This window comes from Alexandromys fortis, unplaced genomic scaffold, assembly GCF_014885135.2.
Source record: "Alexandromys fortis isolate MF-2015 unplaced genomic scaffold, M_Fortis_MF-2015_v1.1 scaffold_9, whole genome shotgun sequence".
Taxonomy (NCBI): domain Eukaryota; kingdom Metazoa; phylum Chordata; class Mammalia; order Rodentia; family Cricetidae; genus Alexandromys; species Alexandromys fortis.
In genome coordinates this window covers 913,147-929,658 of record NW_026067892.1, presented here as the reverse complement: position 1 = coordinate 929,658, position 16,512 = coordinate 913,147, and the positions used below count along the sequence as shown (strand labels likewise).

The following is a 16,512-nucleotide window of genomic DNA, read 5'->3' as shown; positions in this document are numbered from 1 at the left end:
GGGGGAGTCACAGAGGACCAGGACAGGCGGTGGGGGAGTCACAGAGGACCAGGACAGGCAGTGGGGGGGTGTCACAGAGGACCAGGACAAGCAGTGTGTGGGGGGGTCACAGAGGACCAGGACAGGCCCTGGGCAGGCTGTAGGGGCTGTGGGCATTGGTTCTTGGCAGAAGACTGCTTCCTGAAGTAGGCCCCAGCCTTGGTCAGACTCTTGCCCTGGGGGATGGTGCCCTCCCATCTCTTCTCAGCCCTGAGCTGCATGCCTGCCCGCCCCCTCCCTGGGGAAAGACGGCTACCATTTTCCTGGATTTTTCTCACCTGCCTCTCCCGCACCCTGAAAGTTGGCAGTGGTTAGCCTAGAGGGACATTCCACGAATGGTGGATTTCCCGGCAGGTTCAGAGAGGGCTCACATAGAACAGACCCGCAGCAGGAAGGACTGTAGGAACAGGCCAGGAGCTGGGCAGATTTCCTGGTCTTGGCCTAGCTGAGGATCCTCCCCTCCTCCTCTGACCTGTATCATGGCTTCTGCATCTTTCTGTTGGAGGCATGGTGTCTCCAGGAGCTTGGCAGTCATCCTGTGACTGAATGGTTTGCTGGCCAGAAGAGCCTGGAAGGCTCTGCACAGCTTTGTCCCTGTCCAGAGGGCTCCACAGCCCAACCTTGGGGCTGCTGGGCCATCCCTACCCCTCCGCGGGGCCAGCTGCCGGGAAGACGTGGAGCAGAACCTATGGACCCCAGAGCCTTGTAATTACAGCTGACAGGCCTGTCCTCTTCCTGGGAGCTCAGGCAGCCCCTAATTACCACCCACCCCAAGACATCTGCCCACCCCTGCTGTCCTCCTCCTCACGGCCCAGAACCCAACTTTCCAGTGGGCAGGTCCTGCTGGGAGACTGGGCAGCTGGGCTGTCAGCTCCTGCCACTGGAAGGTGGTTTGCACACTTCTGCTGAGCCCACCTCATGCCACCTGGAGAAGAAGCAGAGGAACTTGGGGTGGGGACAATAGCTTCCTGTCACTCCCAAGAGTGCCAGCTCTGCCCTAGTCAGCTGGGGTCACCAGGCAATGGACTGATAGGAAGCAGGAGGATGGCTCATTTGGCAAGCCTCAGGTTCTGAGTTTGGGTGCTGGCACCTGGGTGAGCAAGCCATGTGGTGATGTACCTGTGATCCGGCACTGGGGAGGCAGAGGCAGGTCATGGCTCAGCCAGCCTAGCCTAACCATGGGCTTCCTAGTCAGTGAGTAAGAGCCTGTCTCAACGAATAGGGAGGAGAGGAACTGAGGGAGACAGCTGTCGTCCACGTCTGGTCTCCATATTTGCACAAGTGTGCACGCGTATGTGCACCATCCATAGACAACATAGATCACTACTACTCTATGCACAAACCAGGACTGGGAGATGTCCCTGCCTGGGCCCTCGGAGAGCAGGCTGTCTCCCCCGTCCCGTGCACCTGCTCTCTATGCAGTAACACCTCCCTCCGACCTCGCCCTTTGCTCCCTCCCCAGGCTCTGGTTCCTCTCTCTGAGCAGCTTTGCTCCTGCAGGGAAAGCGGTGAAAAGGACCCCAAGAGAAGCAATCGCTGGGCTAGCCCAAAGCAGCCATCCTCTCTGAGCCCTGTGAGGCTTCAGGCTGAGAGAGGCTGCTCTGCCTTGCCCCGGTCCTCTGGCTTCTCGGTAACACCAGCACACCGAGGAGAGGACAAGTGACCCCTAAATGAAAGCTGATCCCTCCCATCCAAGTGTCATCCCATGAACGTCACTGCACCTCGGTCTCATGGTGGCAGCCAGGTGTTAATATGTGTGTACACGCAGATATTAAATGAATTGGGTAACTTGGTGGATAATGGCATTATCAGGACCCTGTTCAATTAAAGCAGATAATATCTGCAGTAATTGGAAAATGACAGCCCATAATGACAGCCTGTGCCATTTTAGGCCTCAGCGAGACAGTCTAGTTAAGCTGTTCCTCTCCTGGAGAAGGTAAGGCCACAATCATTGGGCTGAGAGTGATAACTACGGGGCCAGGAGAAGCCAGCGGCTGCTCCTATGGGTTGTGCCAAGGCATGAGTGTGTGTGTGTATGTGTGTGTGTGTGTGTGTGTGTGTGTTGGGGAGGCATGGGACCAGAGTTCTGGGCTCTCTGGCCACTTCCTCACATTCTTAGGTGACAGAAACCAGCCCTTGTACCTACTGGTTGAGGTAGGACTTCTAGGTAAAACGAAAATCTCTGCCCCGGATGCAGAGCCATCTTTAGGTTCAAACATAGAGATGAGAGTCAGGGACTCAGCCTGAATTCTGTAGCTGCTGCCAGCACTGTCTGTCACAGTTATCAGCATGGCCACTTGCGGCTGTGTGGCTGGCCTAGGGATGGAGTCTTGTCCCTGGATGTGGCCATGTCTGTAGCTCTGTGGCAGGATGATTCAGAATGGGCTGAGCACCCTGCTCCAGGCAGTACTTGGGCCTGGGGCATTGAGTTTAGGGAGAGGACAGGACAAGGAGGGGGCACTGTCAGGGCCTCGGCAGCACCAGCTGTCGGCTCAGACACCCGTGCGCTTGGGTCTTGTGTCGGGAGGGCTAGGGACCCTAGCGAGGAGATGGGGAGATGAGACGGGGAGGAGAGGGCTGGGCAGTGGGTCCTGGGCCTGAAGGTGGAGGAGGCAGCGTGGACTTCACCCTCTCTGACTTTGTCCTCCCACCCCCTGGCAATCCCTCTGCTCCCACCCTGTCCTCTGGACATGCTGTCCTCTTGCTCTTCCTTGTCAAAAAGCTAAGCACCAACCCAACCTTGGGGCCTTTGTCCCTGTGGTCCCCTCCTGGCTTCTGCTCCAGAAGCCCACAGGGCTAATCTGTCCCTGTTTTACTTTCTGTTTGAATGCAACTCCTCAGAGAAACTTCCCCCATGATCCTCTCCCCAAATGGCTCTTGCAGGTACCTTCCTTGGCCCCCCTGCAATGCTGTGTGGCTCTTGTGGGTACCTTCCCTGACCTCCCCCCCCCAGTGCTACGTGGCTCTTGTGTCCCCCTCATCTCCACTCAGCTGCTCAGGTATGTGTGCCTGAGTCTTAGCGGGGCAGGGCACCCTGACTGATGGGATGGTCATGGCAGAGGGGACCGCAGTCTGTGCTTGGCCACACATGAGGGTCCCAAGGGTTTGGTTGAAGGGCTGAGTCCCCCTCTGTGGACGGCAGGCGATGCTGCAGACTGTCCTGGGCTCTGCCTCAGTGGAGCTGCATGGCTGACTCTGGGCGGGGACCTGTCTCTGCCTGTCATTGATTGAGCGTGTTATTTTGTCTTCTGAACCGTGGATGAAGCGCAGGAGATGTAAAGGAGCTGGTCACATGGGCCCCGAGTGTGCCACAACCCCCAGCATCAGCTTCAGCATGAGCGAGGCTGTAATATCTGCTTCAGGATTTCCTGGGGGAGGAGGGCTCCTGGCTGCCTCTGGGAGGGCAGAAGTACAGGACCTTGGATGCCATGTTTTCCTCTTCCCAATTCCCACCGATGTTAAGCAGAGGAGTTACTTCCTGTGTCCTCTCCACCTCCTTCCACACATGTTTCTGCCGGGCTTCCCGACAACCTCTGGATCAGACCTGTGCTCTTGCAGAACCTGAATGGATGGGTGCCTGCGGGTGTGGACTGTTCTAGAACTTGGTGGGTTCCCAGTCTGGGGGCTTCAGCTATTTGGGTTGGGGGCTTCTAGAGTTGGGCACCAGCATGACACTCCCAGGTGCCAGCCTGTGGCTGTGGGGATGCTGAGGCACCCAGAGTTTCTCTTTAGAATAAATCTCTGTCAGCTGGGTGGGTGGAAAGTTCCAGTTGCCTCGATGCCTTTGCCTTGCCAGTCAGTCCTGTTTACAGCTTGAAAACCCACCGCAAGATCCACCTTTAGAACTAGCGGTGTTATTGTATTACAGGGTCTTGTGAATACAGAGCCGGGCCCTGGGGAGCAGTGCAGGCCCCTGGGGTTTGTCCCTTCACAGCATCCGTTCTTCATACCATGCTGAGAATATAGGGCTGGTATGCCAGGGAGCAGAGGCCATGGAGGGCACAGACTCCTCGTGGGAGGCTGTGTGCCAGGTGGGTTGAGAAGCTGTTCTCAGACAGGCAGGGTTTTTGTGGGCTTTCTCATTGCTGGCCAGGGGAGATTCTGAGTGCCTGCTTCCTGTGTCTGGGCACAGGTCCTGTTCCTTAAGGAGGGTACTGACTCACAAGCCCATCTTTTGCTGGGTGGTGGAGAGAGGCTCAGGCAGCAAGAGGGGCGAGGCCTCTGGTTCCCCTTCGTTTTGCCTGTTTGGTCCCGGCTCAGCCATTCACAGTCTCCAGCTTTCTGAGCACCTTGCTGGATGGAAGCCAGAGGTATCCAAGGTAGGGCAGGTCACGAGGTGATGGAGCTAGGCTCAGGAGGGCTGACGGTATGGAAAACCTCTAGTTTTCCCTATGGCACCCCAGGGATGGCTTGGTCCTCAGTGCCCATATCTTTCCCAGGGCACAGCCCTCAGAGGATCAAGTATAATGATTCTCACCCTGTCTTGTGACGAGGTACACGGTTACCCCCATTTCCTGCCCTCGAGTCTGGTGTTTGGGTTTTGTTCTGTTTGGTTGGTTTAGAAGAGTGAAAGGCAGCTCAGTGAAGGACGCCTGGAGTTTTGGTGAATCCTGGTTCCCCTGGCCTGGTTGTTGCTCTCTGCCCCAGTTCCTCCTGGACTGGGCCATGCCTGGGCCGGAAGGACTGAGATCAGAACAGTATGATGGACCTGCTTTAGGGGACTCTGAGCTGCTGATGAGACAGGGTCCTGATCCCCCCTGGTGACAGAGGCCCTCAGTTGGTCCTCGCCCCTCTTGTTGTGCAGCCCTCCCCAAGTTACCTCTACACCCCCATTCCCTAAAGAGACTGCTCTGGAAAATGCCTGACCGTTGGCCCGTGAGCCAATGCTCTACGGGGGAGGACTCTCTGCCTGACCGTTGGCCCGTGAGCCAGTGCTCTATGGGGAGGACTCTCTGCCTGACCGTTGGCCGGTGAGCCAGTGCTCTACGGGGGAGGACTCTCTGCCTGACCATTGGCCGGTGAGCCAGTGCTCTCTGGGGAGGACTCTCTGCCTGACCATTGGCCGGTGAGCCAGTGCTCTCTGGGGAGGACTCTCTGCCTGACCATTGGCCGGTGAGCCAGTGCTCTATGGGGGAGGACTCTCTGCTCTGCTCCTCCTCTAGTACTGCCACCATCCACCCTGAAACCAGTGGGAGGGAGTAGGGAGGACTAAGCCAGGGATGGTGGGAAGGGAGAAGGGGAAGAGGAGAAGATGCTGGACTTGCAGCCATCCTGGTGGCTCCTTCTGCAGGGAGGTGCCCCTTGTTGCTCCGTTTGAGCTTCCCTGGCTATTTTGAAGTGTGTGTGTGTGTGTATGTGTGTGTGTGTGTGTGCGCAGAGTCCAAGGCCTGGAGAATGGACTTCAAAGATCCCCCTTCCCCTGCAGGTGGAGGCAGATGTCCCCAGGGATGTCTCTGCCTCCTTTCAGGGTATTTTTTACTTCCCCCATGTTCCTGTTACAGCATCAAAAGATGGTGTGGACGCTGAAGGAGGTGCATCCACCAATCCCCTTATAGGAACTGCAATCTGCCCGGGGACCTGATATGGCCAGAGAGGAAGGAGCCCATGGGGCAGGTCTGGCAGCTGGAGAAGTTGCCTTTGGGGCTCCCGATTCTAGCTCTGCTTGTGTTGGGCCTGCTTCCCTCATGCCCTGATCATTCCCACATGTGGGCGGTGCGCTGAGCCCCCAGGAATTGCAGTGGGCCCTGGGAAAGGGCTTCAGGCCTGTTCAGGGCCACTGTCAGAAGCTGTGCCTGCATCAGTTGGCCCTGGTGTGGCTCATACTCTTTCAGGGTGCCGAGCCCCCTCCATGTGACACTCATGGGAATGGCTGTGAACTCAGCAGGCCTGAGGGACTGCCCGCCACAGCAGTGGAGTGACTGGAGACACTGGATTCCTGGGCTCTGTGTGGCTCTCCGTCTGCAGCTGCTCCCTCTGTGGGACGGGCTGAACGCTCCACCCCACTGCAGGGCAGTGTGCCATGCTCCTCCATTGCCCTGTGGTTGTCTGAACTTCTCAGTAACCCCTTGGCAGTTGCTTGGCACGTCCATGCCCTGTTGGCACGCAGGTCATTACCCAAGGGGCCAGCATGGTGCTCAGACTAGAGCTCGCCCCACTGACCCCACTTACATATCTAAACACAAGAGAGACCCATGGGAGATGTGTCCACCTGGCAAGGCAGGGCAGGGCAGGGTTCTGGGACCCCCATGGTGACACCAATCTCTGTCCAACTGTTTGTGAACTGCCTAGTGCCCATGTAGCCATTCCCACAGTCACCTCGAAAGTGAGCATAAAGCCATTCTCATGAGGGGTGAGGGATGGCAGCTCTGAACAGAGATAGCCTCGAGACCACCCCAGGATGCCGGCCGTGACTCTAGCCCTGGGTCCCTGGGTCTTGGAGAAGTCCTGTGGATCTTCCAGGTTCTCTATGTGTCCATTTCTAGACCTACACGTTTTGATGAGAGGGTTGTGGGATGCCCTCTGGGCTACCAGTTCTCTGGTAGCGTGGCGCTAGGTGGAGTCCTTGCTAGAGGCTTGACTGCCGATGGGAGATCTGAGGTCTGGTCTCATAGCTCAGGGGTGGAGAGCTTGCCTAGCTGTGCTAGACCCTGGGTTCAGTCCTATCCCCAGCGCTCACTGTGAGGCTCCCAAGGCCAGAGAAGCTCAGAAGCTGGGCTGTAATTGGGTCTGCATCCTTCCGTTCCCTCCCCTAGGGGCTTCAGTAGGTGAACTGGGTGAGTTGGGGAGGGGAGGCTCCCAGACCCCTGCTGGGCCTTGATGGAAGCACCCCATTTCTAGGGGGATGTTTTCCATCCAGATTCCAGCTCCTCCTCCAGTGCAGGGGAAACTGAGGCACAGAGTAGCCAAATAGCTAGCTGGCCTTCACTTGACAAACCCTTGGAGAATGGGTCTTGGGGTCGCCTCTTAGCCCAGCCCTGACTCAGCTATTAGCCATTTTCTTGGTGGCCCCTGAAGTAGAGGGGGAAGGCTGCTGGCTTTAGGGGGAAGGCTGGGGGGTGTGCACAGAATTCCCAGGGGAAATTAGCCCAAATTAGCTGTGAGAATGGGGAAGAGCTCTGTTTTCTCCTCTACCCTGCAGATAAATGTTTAAGCACAACAATAACAACAGTGATGACAAGCGGAGCCCCACTGGGGCAGATGGCGGACTGAGAAGACCAGCAGGGAGAGGGACAGGAGGAGGGACCCTTGTGTGGCTGAAGTGGGGGGCTGCCTCTGAACCCCAGATTCCCCTTTCTTCCCAATCTTTGGAGTTGCAGCTCCTGGCCTGGGCCCGGACAGCACTCTAGCCTTCTTGGGCAGACCACTATCCTCCCGGGGTCTTGGCTTTTCCTTCCAGGACTCTGGGTCCCCTCAAAACTGCCATGTTTCTTATTTAGGGCTAAGGTGAGAAAGATCTGTGGGATTTGGCACAGACTTCTATCGGACCTCAATTTCTTTCTTTCTTTCTTGCTTGCTTGCTTTCTTGCTTTCTTTCTCTTTTTCTTTCTGTCTCTCTGTCTCTGTCTCTCTTTCTTTCCTCCTCCTCCTCCTCCTCCTCCTCCTCCTCCTCCTCCTCCTCCTCCTCCTCCTCCTCCTCTTCCTTCTTCTTTTTGAGACAGAGTTTCTCTGTGTAGCTTTGGAGGCAGTCCTGGAATGGAACTCGTCCTGTAGACCAGACTGGCTTTGAACTCATAGAGATTAACCTGCCTCTGCCTCCAGAGTACTTTGATTAAAGGCATGCACTGCCTGGCCAGTTTCCTCATTCCTGTCATGAGGTTGGATTGACAGAATAGGTATCTTGCTATAGCTTCCCAGGGCATGCTGAGGAACCCATTCCTCCCCAGCCATGCTTGCTGTCCCTACAAGTACTTTCTCAGAGGCCTGGCCTCTGAGGGCAATGGGTCCTGGCCAGCGAAGGTCTTTAAACATGACCCAGTTTCTGCTTCCAGCTCTGCATTTCCTCAGGAGCTGGGCCGCAGCAATGAAAATCAAGTGGAGATTTATGGCGTCTTTGGCGATAACCTCTGGGCTCCCTCTCCCAGGCTCCTGATGAGGAATCAGAATAGTAAATGTCTTCCTCGGGCTGGGTTGATAGTCTCTCTCTCTCTTCCCAGGTTGGCGGCACTGGTCGGAGCTGTTTTCTCCTTGATGCTAAGATCCTGCCAGGATAGGAGCTCACTTCCCTTTCCACAGCCAGACGCAACGCGGCAATCTGGCCTGCAGGACATGGGGACAAGGATCTGAGACCTCCTGTAGCTTTGGCCACTTTCTGTCGTCTGGGGATTTGGCCTGTGTGGGCTACTGAGCTCCATTCAAGTATCAAAAAGGAGGAGGGCAGGTCTTTGGGATGGGCCAGTCCATTGGCCATCTCCAGCCTCCCTGCTGCTGAAGCTGCCCTGCTCATGAGCACCCAGGTCGTGGGACCCAGGGCCTGCCAGGGCTAGGAGTGGGACCCACTATTCATGGGTCTCTAGGCCTTCTCAACATGTCTGGGAAGGGAGGCTGGGGCTGGTGGTGGGCCCGGCTGCCCCTCTGCCTGCTCCTTAGCCTTTATGGCTCCTGGGTGCCTTCATCCCTAGGGAAGCCCAAGGGCCACCCCCACATGAACTCTATCCGCATTGACGGGGACATCACTCTGGGAGGCTTGTTTCCTGTCCACGGCCGAGGCTCTGAGGGTAAAGCCTGTGGGGAACTGAAGAAGGAGAAGGGCATTCACCGGCTGGAGGCCATGCTCTTTGCGCTGGACCGCATCAACAATGACCCTGACCTGCTGCCCAACATCACGCTGGGCGCCCGCATTCTGGACACCTGCTCCAGGGACACCCACGCTCTCGAGCAGTCACTGACCTTCGTGCAGGCGCTCATCGAGAAGGACGGCACTGAGGTCCGCTGTGGCAGCGGTGGCCCACCCATCATCACCAAGCCTGAGCGCGTGGTGGGCGTCATCGGAGCTTCAGGGAGCTCAGTCTCAATCATGGTGGCCAACATCCTCCGCCTTTTCAAGGTTAGTGTCCTCCACAGCCCAGGGTGCCTGTCCCACGACTCCTTCTTTCTCCTCTACCTGAGAATGGAGACAGCCCTCTTGGCTCTGGAGCCTGATCCTGTATCTGAAGCTTGCAGTGCTGTGGCGGAGGGTGGGGCTGAGGGATGGGGCTCGGGGCTGGCCATGGTTCTGAAGCTGCACCAGCTCGGGCTCTGAACCTTTAGCCCCTGAATCTGGAGTGGGGCTGGAAGTGCGAAGGACACCAGAGAGGCAGACAGACAAATGGAGGACAGGTGGATCGATGGAAGGGCAGACAGACAGAATGTAGGATGGAAACCACAATGTTGCAGATTGCCAGGGGGATAAAGCAAGACTTCTGTTTTGACATTGTTTCCAAATAATTGCAATTCCCGAGAAAGATTTGTTTTCTTCTGGTTAGTTGAGGAAGCCCCTGGTGGCCCTCCCAGCCCGCCCTTCAGTTCCAGCTAGAGAAGAGTGTCCTGGTTTTCTGTTGGGGGCGGGGTTGTGGGTACAGCGGGGGATGAAGCAAGGAAGGGGAAGCCCGCCTAGTCAACCTTAGCCTAGTTACCTGAACCTAACCTTGGCCTCCCTCCCATCCTCCCCTCTGCCCTCTGCCCTCCTCTTTTACGGTCCTTCTCCTCTTCCTCCCAGCCCCTCCCTGCCCCCTCCACCACCTCCCTCCTTCTCTTCCCGGGGCAAGAGCTGCTGATTTGCAATTCAATTGGAGCCAAGTGCTTGCTAAGCTGCTAAAACAACTGAAAGCTACTGGGGAGCGGGAGAACGTTACGAGCATTTTACCAATAATTATGCACCAGCTCCCCCCACCCCCCAGCCTGCCTCCTTTGCGAGGTCTGTGGTGTGAGTGGTGGGAGAGAGGGGGAGGGGAGGAAGGGATCAGAAGAGGCCACCGGTCCTCTCTGACTCTGACCTCTGGGTCTCTTTGCCCTGGTCTCCAGAGCTTGCTGAGGCCTGGGAAAGGCTGTTTCAGCCACTTAGGGTGGGGGGGGGGGAGAGGAAGCCAGTGCCTCTCACCCGGATCTCATCTGTCTAACGCTGAGGAGACGTCAGTTCTGGGGATGGTGTGCTGTGTGTACTCCAGGAGGGGAGAAGAGAGAGGAAGGTCCCTTTTGGTGGGTAGAATTGAGCCATGACTGGTCTCAGATACCCCACTACAGACTGCATGCCCTGCCTCCCTCTGCAGCTATCATAAGTGTATGTGCACACACGTGTGTACCTGCTGTGCTCTCAGGATGGCCTTTCCCTGGGTGGTTTTACTTGAGCTGGTGTAGGAACAGCAGGAACCTCTAAGGAGTCGATGTCCCTGCAGGGGACATTTCAGGGAGTCCCTAGGGACCTCATGATCCTGATCATCTCGTGGGTTCTCAGAGTACTGCGTTGGAGTGAACAGCCTGGTTGGGTCTTCCCAGGCCTCCAGCCTCAGGGAGAGGAGGGGACAATGGGAAAACTGGGGCTGGCTGTCCCAGGCCTGTTCCACTGATGGCTGGGACAGCTGAGTCATTCAGGCCCTGCCAGGCCTGGGAGGGAGGCAGCCTGGGCCACCCAACTGTGCTCTCAGTGATGTTGGCCCAGCCCCCACTCTATGCAAGTGAGCCTTGCATGGAACCCTGAGACTCTTCTCCTGGTGCTCAAGAGAGAGCGCCCCCCCCCCGACTTTCTGTGTGCTGAGCCCATAGAACAGTCTATCTGGGTGCTAGACTTCAAAGTACATTCACAGAACCACATATATCTGGGGGACAAGGTGCTCAAGGCCCCCCGAGGTGGGATGGCTGGTATTTCTGTGCTGTTCTGCCCAAGGATGGTACAGTTGGTGTGACAGGGGCCAGGGCTCAGGCCACCTTGGTTCCTGGTCAGGTGTGAAGAGGCCTGGCTGCCAGGCCTGTGTCTGCCTTGTGAGGTGGGCAGGCTGCATTGATTGCTGGTCTGGAAAGAGAGGAAGTGGGGGAGGGGAGCAGCCAGAGGTTGTGGTCAGTGTTCCCTGGGTCCCTTTTAGTGATGTCAGTGGTCCAAGCTGGGACAAGCGGCTTTTTCACTAATGAATCTGACAGAGCTGAGGCTGGCCCAGGAACTCAGAAGCCATTTGCAGAGGCAAGGAGGTTAGCTTGAGGAGGGTGGGCAGGGCAAGCTCAGACCGCGCCAGCTGGCCCTCTAGCTCTGGGACATGTGGGTATCTGTTCCCCTGTGTGTGTATGGGGAGTGTCACTGTCTGACTCTGCCTCCCCACCAGATGCAGGAGGACCTGGGCTCTGCTGCTGTGATCAAAGCTTTCCTCCCCTCTGAAGGGAGTTCCAGGGGCTAGCATGCCTGGAGGGGGCTATGTGATGTCAGGGGCAGATCTCTGTGCTTCCTCTAGACAGCTTGCTCACACAAACCGGTGCAAAGTGGGATGGGGGCCTGGCCATCTTTGGGGAGCAGATGCCTGACTCTGGGGATCCACAGGCCTAACAACCATTTACATCCTGCTCAGTCGGCCTTGGTTTGGCCTGTTCTCCCTTGGACACCTTGCCGAGGCCCCGCAGTCCCTGAGGAGGACGTGGCAGAGGCTGTGGACATCATGTAATGGTGACAGCCTTAGGCAAGGTCAAGCCTTAGCATTAATCCCTGTTCCTCTGGAGTCATTACCACCCCACTTACTGAAGCAGCCATTGACACCAGAGTTTGACTGAGCCAGTAGGATCTTCTGAGGACAGCCACTGTTGAGGGTGGCCAGAGCAGAGTGCAGGCTCCAACCTGTGCCCTGGAGAGAACTCAGAGGAGCCAACCCTCTCATAGGAGAGTGTTAAGGCCTGGAGGAGGGGCCGGCCGGGCTGACCACTTGGGCATGCTGGTTGGCCTTAGCCTGCCTTCCATTACAAAGTGCATAGACAACTGCCCCACCCCCTCAGCCAAGTGGATGGAATTAGGAGGTGAGGTGTGAGCAAGGTCAGCACAGGGCCTGGCACACAGTCAGCCCACGGGAAATGTCACACCCAGCTTGGAGCTGGGCCTCAAGTCAGCGTGAGACACTGCTTGGATGCCCAAGCGCCGGGAGCAGGCAGGCTGCAACAGACGGTGACCTTTGAGGCTGATCCCGGAGAGTTCCCGCCATCTGCTGGGCTTCTCGTTTCTTCCTGCGAGGGCCTCGAGCTCGGGGCTGAAGCAGCCCATGTCTCCACGGGTAGTGACAGGGCTCCAGGTGGGCCTAGTGCCCCAGCCTGGCCTAGAGGGTACTGCCATCACATGGGGGCTGTGAGTGGCCTCATGGCTCGTGGCTGTTGACAGGGCCAAGGCACAGCCCTCAGCCTCTGCCCAGGGCTCCTGGAAGTTTTGTGGCAGAGCTGAGACCAGATTTCCTGTGGAAGAAACATGTGTTTTCACCATGTCTCAGGTCGTGGATGAGAGGAGCTTTGAGAGTCCCTAACCTCCGTTGCCATTTATGTCCCGGAAGGCATGACACGGCCTTCAGGCCCAAAGCTGGGACTTATGGGCGCTGGGCCTTTCCTTCTTGTGAACAGCGGCTTGGGTTAGTTCTGAGCTCATCCTGGGCATAGTCTCTCCCCTGCCCTCCCTCCCAGCTTCTCCCTTGCCCTTCCTTCTAGCCTTTTGCTTGGCTCTGCCTCATGCTTCTCCACAGGCTGGAACTGTCTTTCTTTTCCTCCCTCCCTCCCTCCCTCCCTCCCTCCCTCCCTTCCTCCCTCCCTCCCTCCTCCTCTTCAACAAGGTCTCCAGTGGTTCAGGTCAGCCTCAGACTAGCTGTGTAGATGAAGGCTGACCCTCTTCCCTCCACCTCCCCAGTGCTGGGCTGACAGGCATCACTAAGTCCTGTTTTTTTAAAATTTTCATTTATTTATTTTTTCCCCTAACTTGACACAAGTTAGTTGTCTGGCAAGAGGAACCTCAGCTGAGGAAATGCCTCCATCAGACTGGTCCATGGGCAAGTTTATAGGGCATTTTCTTGATTGATGTGGGAGGGCCCCGCCCACTGTGGGCAGAGCCACCTCTGGGCGGGTGGTCCTGTGTGTGTAGAAAGCAGGCTGAGCAAACCATGGAAGCAGCCAGGACACAGCTCTCCTTCTCGGCCTTGGCATTGGCCCTGCCTTGGGTTCTGCCCTGGCTCCCTTCCGTGATGGAGTGCTACCCGAAAGTGTGAGTTCACTTTGGTCACAGCAGTGGAAACCCAAGACACACCCTCAGGCCCAGTTTACACAGGGCTTTCCTTCTGCAGTGCTAGGCAGCCCCCACCCCCAGGCCACATTCCAGCCCCCAGAACCTTTTTAGAGCTCAAATTGTGCCCCTGCCTCAGCTGCTCAAACCTGGTGTTGACTTCCCATTGTGCTTAACAGTGTCAAGTCCTGCTGGAGGCCTGTGCCACCTGATACCCTCAGCTACATCCTGTCTCTCAGAGAGCACCCCACACCAGCCATACAGGGTGCACCCCACACCGCCATACAGGGTGCACCCCACACCAGCCATACAGGGTGCACCCCACACCAGCCATACAGGGTGCACTCCACACCGCCATACAGGATGCACCCCACACCGCCATACAGGGTGCACCCCACATCAGCCCTACAGAGTGCACCCCACACCAGCCATATGGAATGCACCCCATACCAGCCATACTGCTTTCTTCATGTTGCTGAAGACATTAAACTGGTTTTCAACCCAAGGGCCTTTGGCACCATTGTCTCCTCTATGTGGAATCCTCTCTCTATTTATTTAGACAGGGTCTCTCTCTGTAGCCCAGGCTAGCCTCGAGCTCACAGAGATCTGCCTGTCTTGGCCTCCTGAGTGCCCAGCTGGCTCTTTCTCCTGCAGCCCTCAGTTTGAGGCTCCTCTCCCACCTGACTTCACTTTCTCTTCATGGTACTCCTTGCCGTCACCTTCGGGGTCATGCACTTGCATACGGACCTGTCTGTCTGCTCTCCCCTTGGCTCCCTTTCTAGACCAGACCCCTATCTGGCCTGCTCCTGCTTTCATATGGTCTGAGTTACAGAAGGTCCTTATGCCCAGATGTGGCTCATCCAGGCCTGAGGCTGCATGGACCCCAGAACAGGTACAAATACAGCTGAACACAAAGTCATAAACTTACTTAAACATCTTGAGGGGCTGCTGTGTGATATTTTGATTGTATTCTGAGATGGGTTTCGATAGGGTTTGCTCCATCATAGCTCAGGGTGGCTGAGATAAAGAAAGGGTGCTCCGAGATGCAGGCACACCAGCCTCAACCTGGCCTTCTCTGCCATCACCCCCCCCCCGGTCCCCCAGCAGCAGGCGCTCAGGGGCTAACCTCCTTTTACAGATGTGTGGACAACTAAAGAGTGTACTCAGTGTCACACAGGTGACCTGGAGAGCCTGAGTATGCGCTGGGCACCTGGACCCAGCTCAGCCCCCTCCCCACCATCTCCTGCCCCCAAAGTGGCTGTGGTCAGCTCGCTGGCAGAACCTGCAGTGTGTGCCCAGAGCTCTTAATGGGGTCTGGAATGCTGGTGTCCCGAGAACAGGTTTATGGATGTCTTACTTTTCTGTTGCAATGAAGAGACAGCATGGCCAAGGCAGCTTGTAAAAGAAAGCGTTTACCTGGGGGCTTCCTCATAGTTTTAGAGGTGAGGCTGTGACCATCATTGCAGGAAGCATGGCAGCAGGCGGGAGCTGAGAGTCCACATCTATCCACAGCAGAAGGGGCGAGTGTGAAGATGCAGAGTTGACCCCCCCTCCCCAGTGACACACCTCTAACAAGGCCACACCTCTTAATCCTTCCCAAACAGTTCCGCTGCCTGGGTACCAAGCATTCAAATGTACGAGCCTGTGGGGAACGATCTCCTTCAAGCCACTACAGTGGATGCTTGGGCTGCAGGGGAGGGCAGGGGAGGATGAGGTTCAGGGAAGGCTGGTGACCATTCGTGTCCGGAGGCTCCTGTAAGGGGACCAGTTAAATGGACCCTGTTGTCCTTCCCACAGTGGCTGGCCCTGTGAGGGGCTGGTGGCTTGGGAACAGCGTTTGGTCCCTTACCAGTGAAGCCCAGGGCCTGGTGACACTACCATCTCACTGTGGTGTCCCAGCTGCTGTCTCAGGAGCTGAGGGCATCAGACTAGGCAGGCCATGACCCCGCTCCTTAGCTAAACCCGGTCTGGTCCGTGTTTCCCAGAACCAACCTTGGTCTCCTGGAACATTCCTTTTGCCATCTGATGGGCTAGCTGGAGTTGTTTCAAGACCCAGCTCAACCTGCTAGAATTTTTCTGACTATTCCCCTGCTAGAATTTTTCTGACTCTTCCCACCCTCAGCACATTAGGTGGCAGGATGGAGGCAGCTTTTCCTGGTTGTCCCTCAGGTTTCAGCCCCTGGCCGAAGACCAGCTGATCAGTCAGCAGGCAGGGATGCATGGTTTGCAGCTGGATCAGTGCCTGGCCTGGGTCTTCAAAGTTAGGGCTAGCGTCTCCCCGCCTGCCTCTCCTCTGATGAGCTCCGACCTTTCCATGCCCCCAATTTATTAAACTAGCATTTTTATGACCCACACGTGCCGGAAAGGAAAAGAAACCGAGGTCTGCTCCATGTAATACTTGACCTTTCCCACTGGGGGCCTGGCGGGGTGAGGGAGATGAGGGAGACGTTGTGGGAGGGGCCGGGAGTCCCTTAACCTCATCCCCCTCCTCTGTGTGTCCAGGCCTCATGCCTGGCCCTGTTTTTGTTTAAGTGACTCAGTCCTGAGCCATTTCTGGGGTAGGGCACCTGACTCACTTGTACTCCCTTCCATGGATCAGGACACCCCTGATTCCTGTAGCTCCAGAAAGTTCTCCCAGCTGGTGCCTTTGGGGCTGCCTGGGTGGCTGTGGGGGGATGAGGCCGAGGTGTTGGTCCCCACGTGAGGGAGACAGGCTGGGCCCGTGAGCGCGGATCTGCTTGAGGAAGGGAAGCTGCTGCCCGGGTTTGAATCCTGGCTTTGCTACCAGTTTCAGGGCCATGAGCTGGGAAAGATGTCATGGTTCACTGAGCAGTAGAAAGACTGGAACCCAGTACCCAAATGTGCAGGAGAGCCTGGGTTTCCCTGGCCCTCTCCTTCTGGAGGTCCTGGAGCCAAGTCCTTCCCAGGCCTCAGTTTCCCTCTGGTGCTGGCAAGAGCAGGTGCCCTGTGGAACAGGCCAGTAGCAGCCGTGGCCCATTTTGTAGCCTTCCTCTAGGGCACAGGGGAATTTGAAACTTATCTCAGGCAAACTGTCCTGAAGGGGCAGGAGGCCCACCCTGGAGGAGAATGACAGGGGAGTAGTGGGGCTCCTGGGCCCAGACAGCACAGTGGAAGCTGCACCTATGTCCTGTTCCCTGTCCCCGAGATGGTCCAGGAGGGGGAGGGGCAGCACTAACTCTGCCAGGGTCTGGATGGCATGGTACACCTAGCTCGCTCTCTCTCTCTCTCTCTCTCTCTCTCTCTCTCTC

General features: G+C 56.8%; 1 protein-coding gene across 1 annotated transcript in view; it reads left to right on the top strand.

The window, feature by feature from the left end:
* The first annotated feature begins 8,203 nt into the window (after positions 1–8,203).
* Grm4 (glutamate metabotropic receptor 4) overlaps positions 8,204–16,512 on the top strand; it is a 71,223-nt gene continuing 62,914 nt past the window's right edge. The window contains exon 1 of the mRNA XM_050141495.1: positions 8,204–9,082. Coding sequence (XP_049997452.1) covers positions 8,564–9,082 — 519 coding nt within the window. The 5' untranslated portion in view covers positions 8,204–8,563. The remainder of the gene's footprint in view (positions 9,083–16,512) is intronic.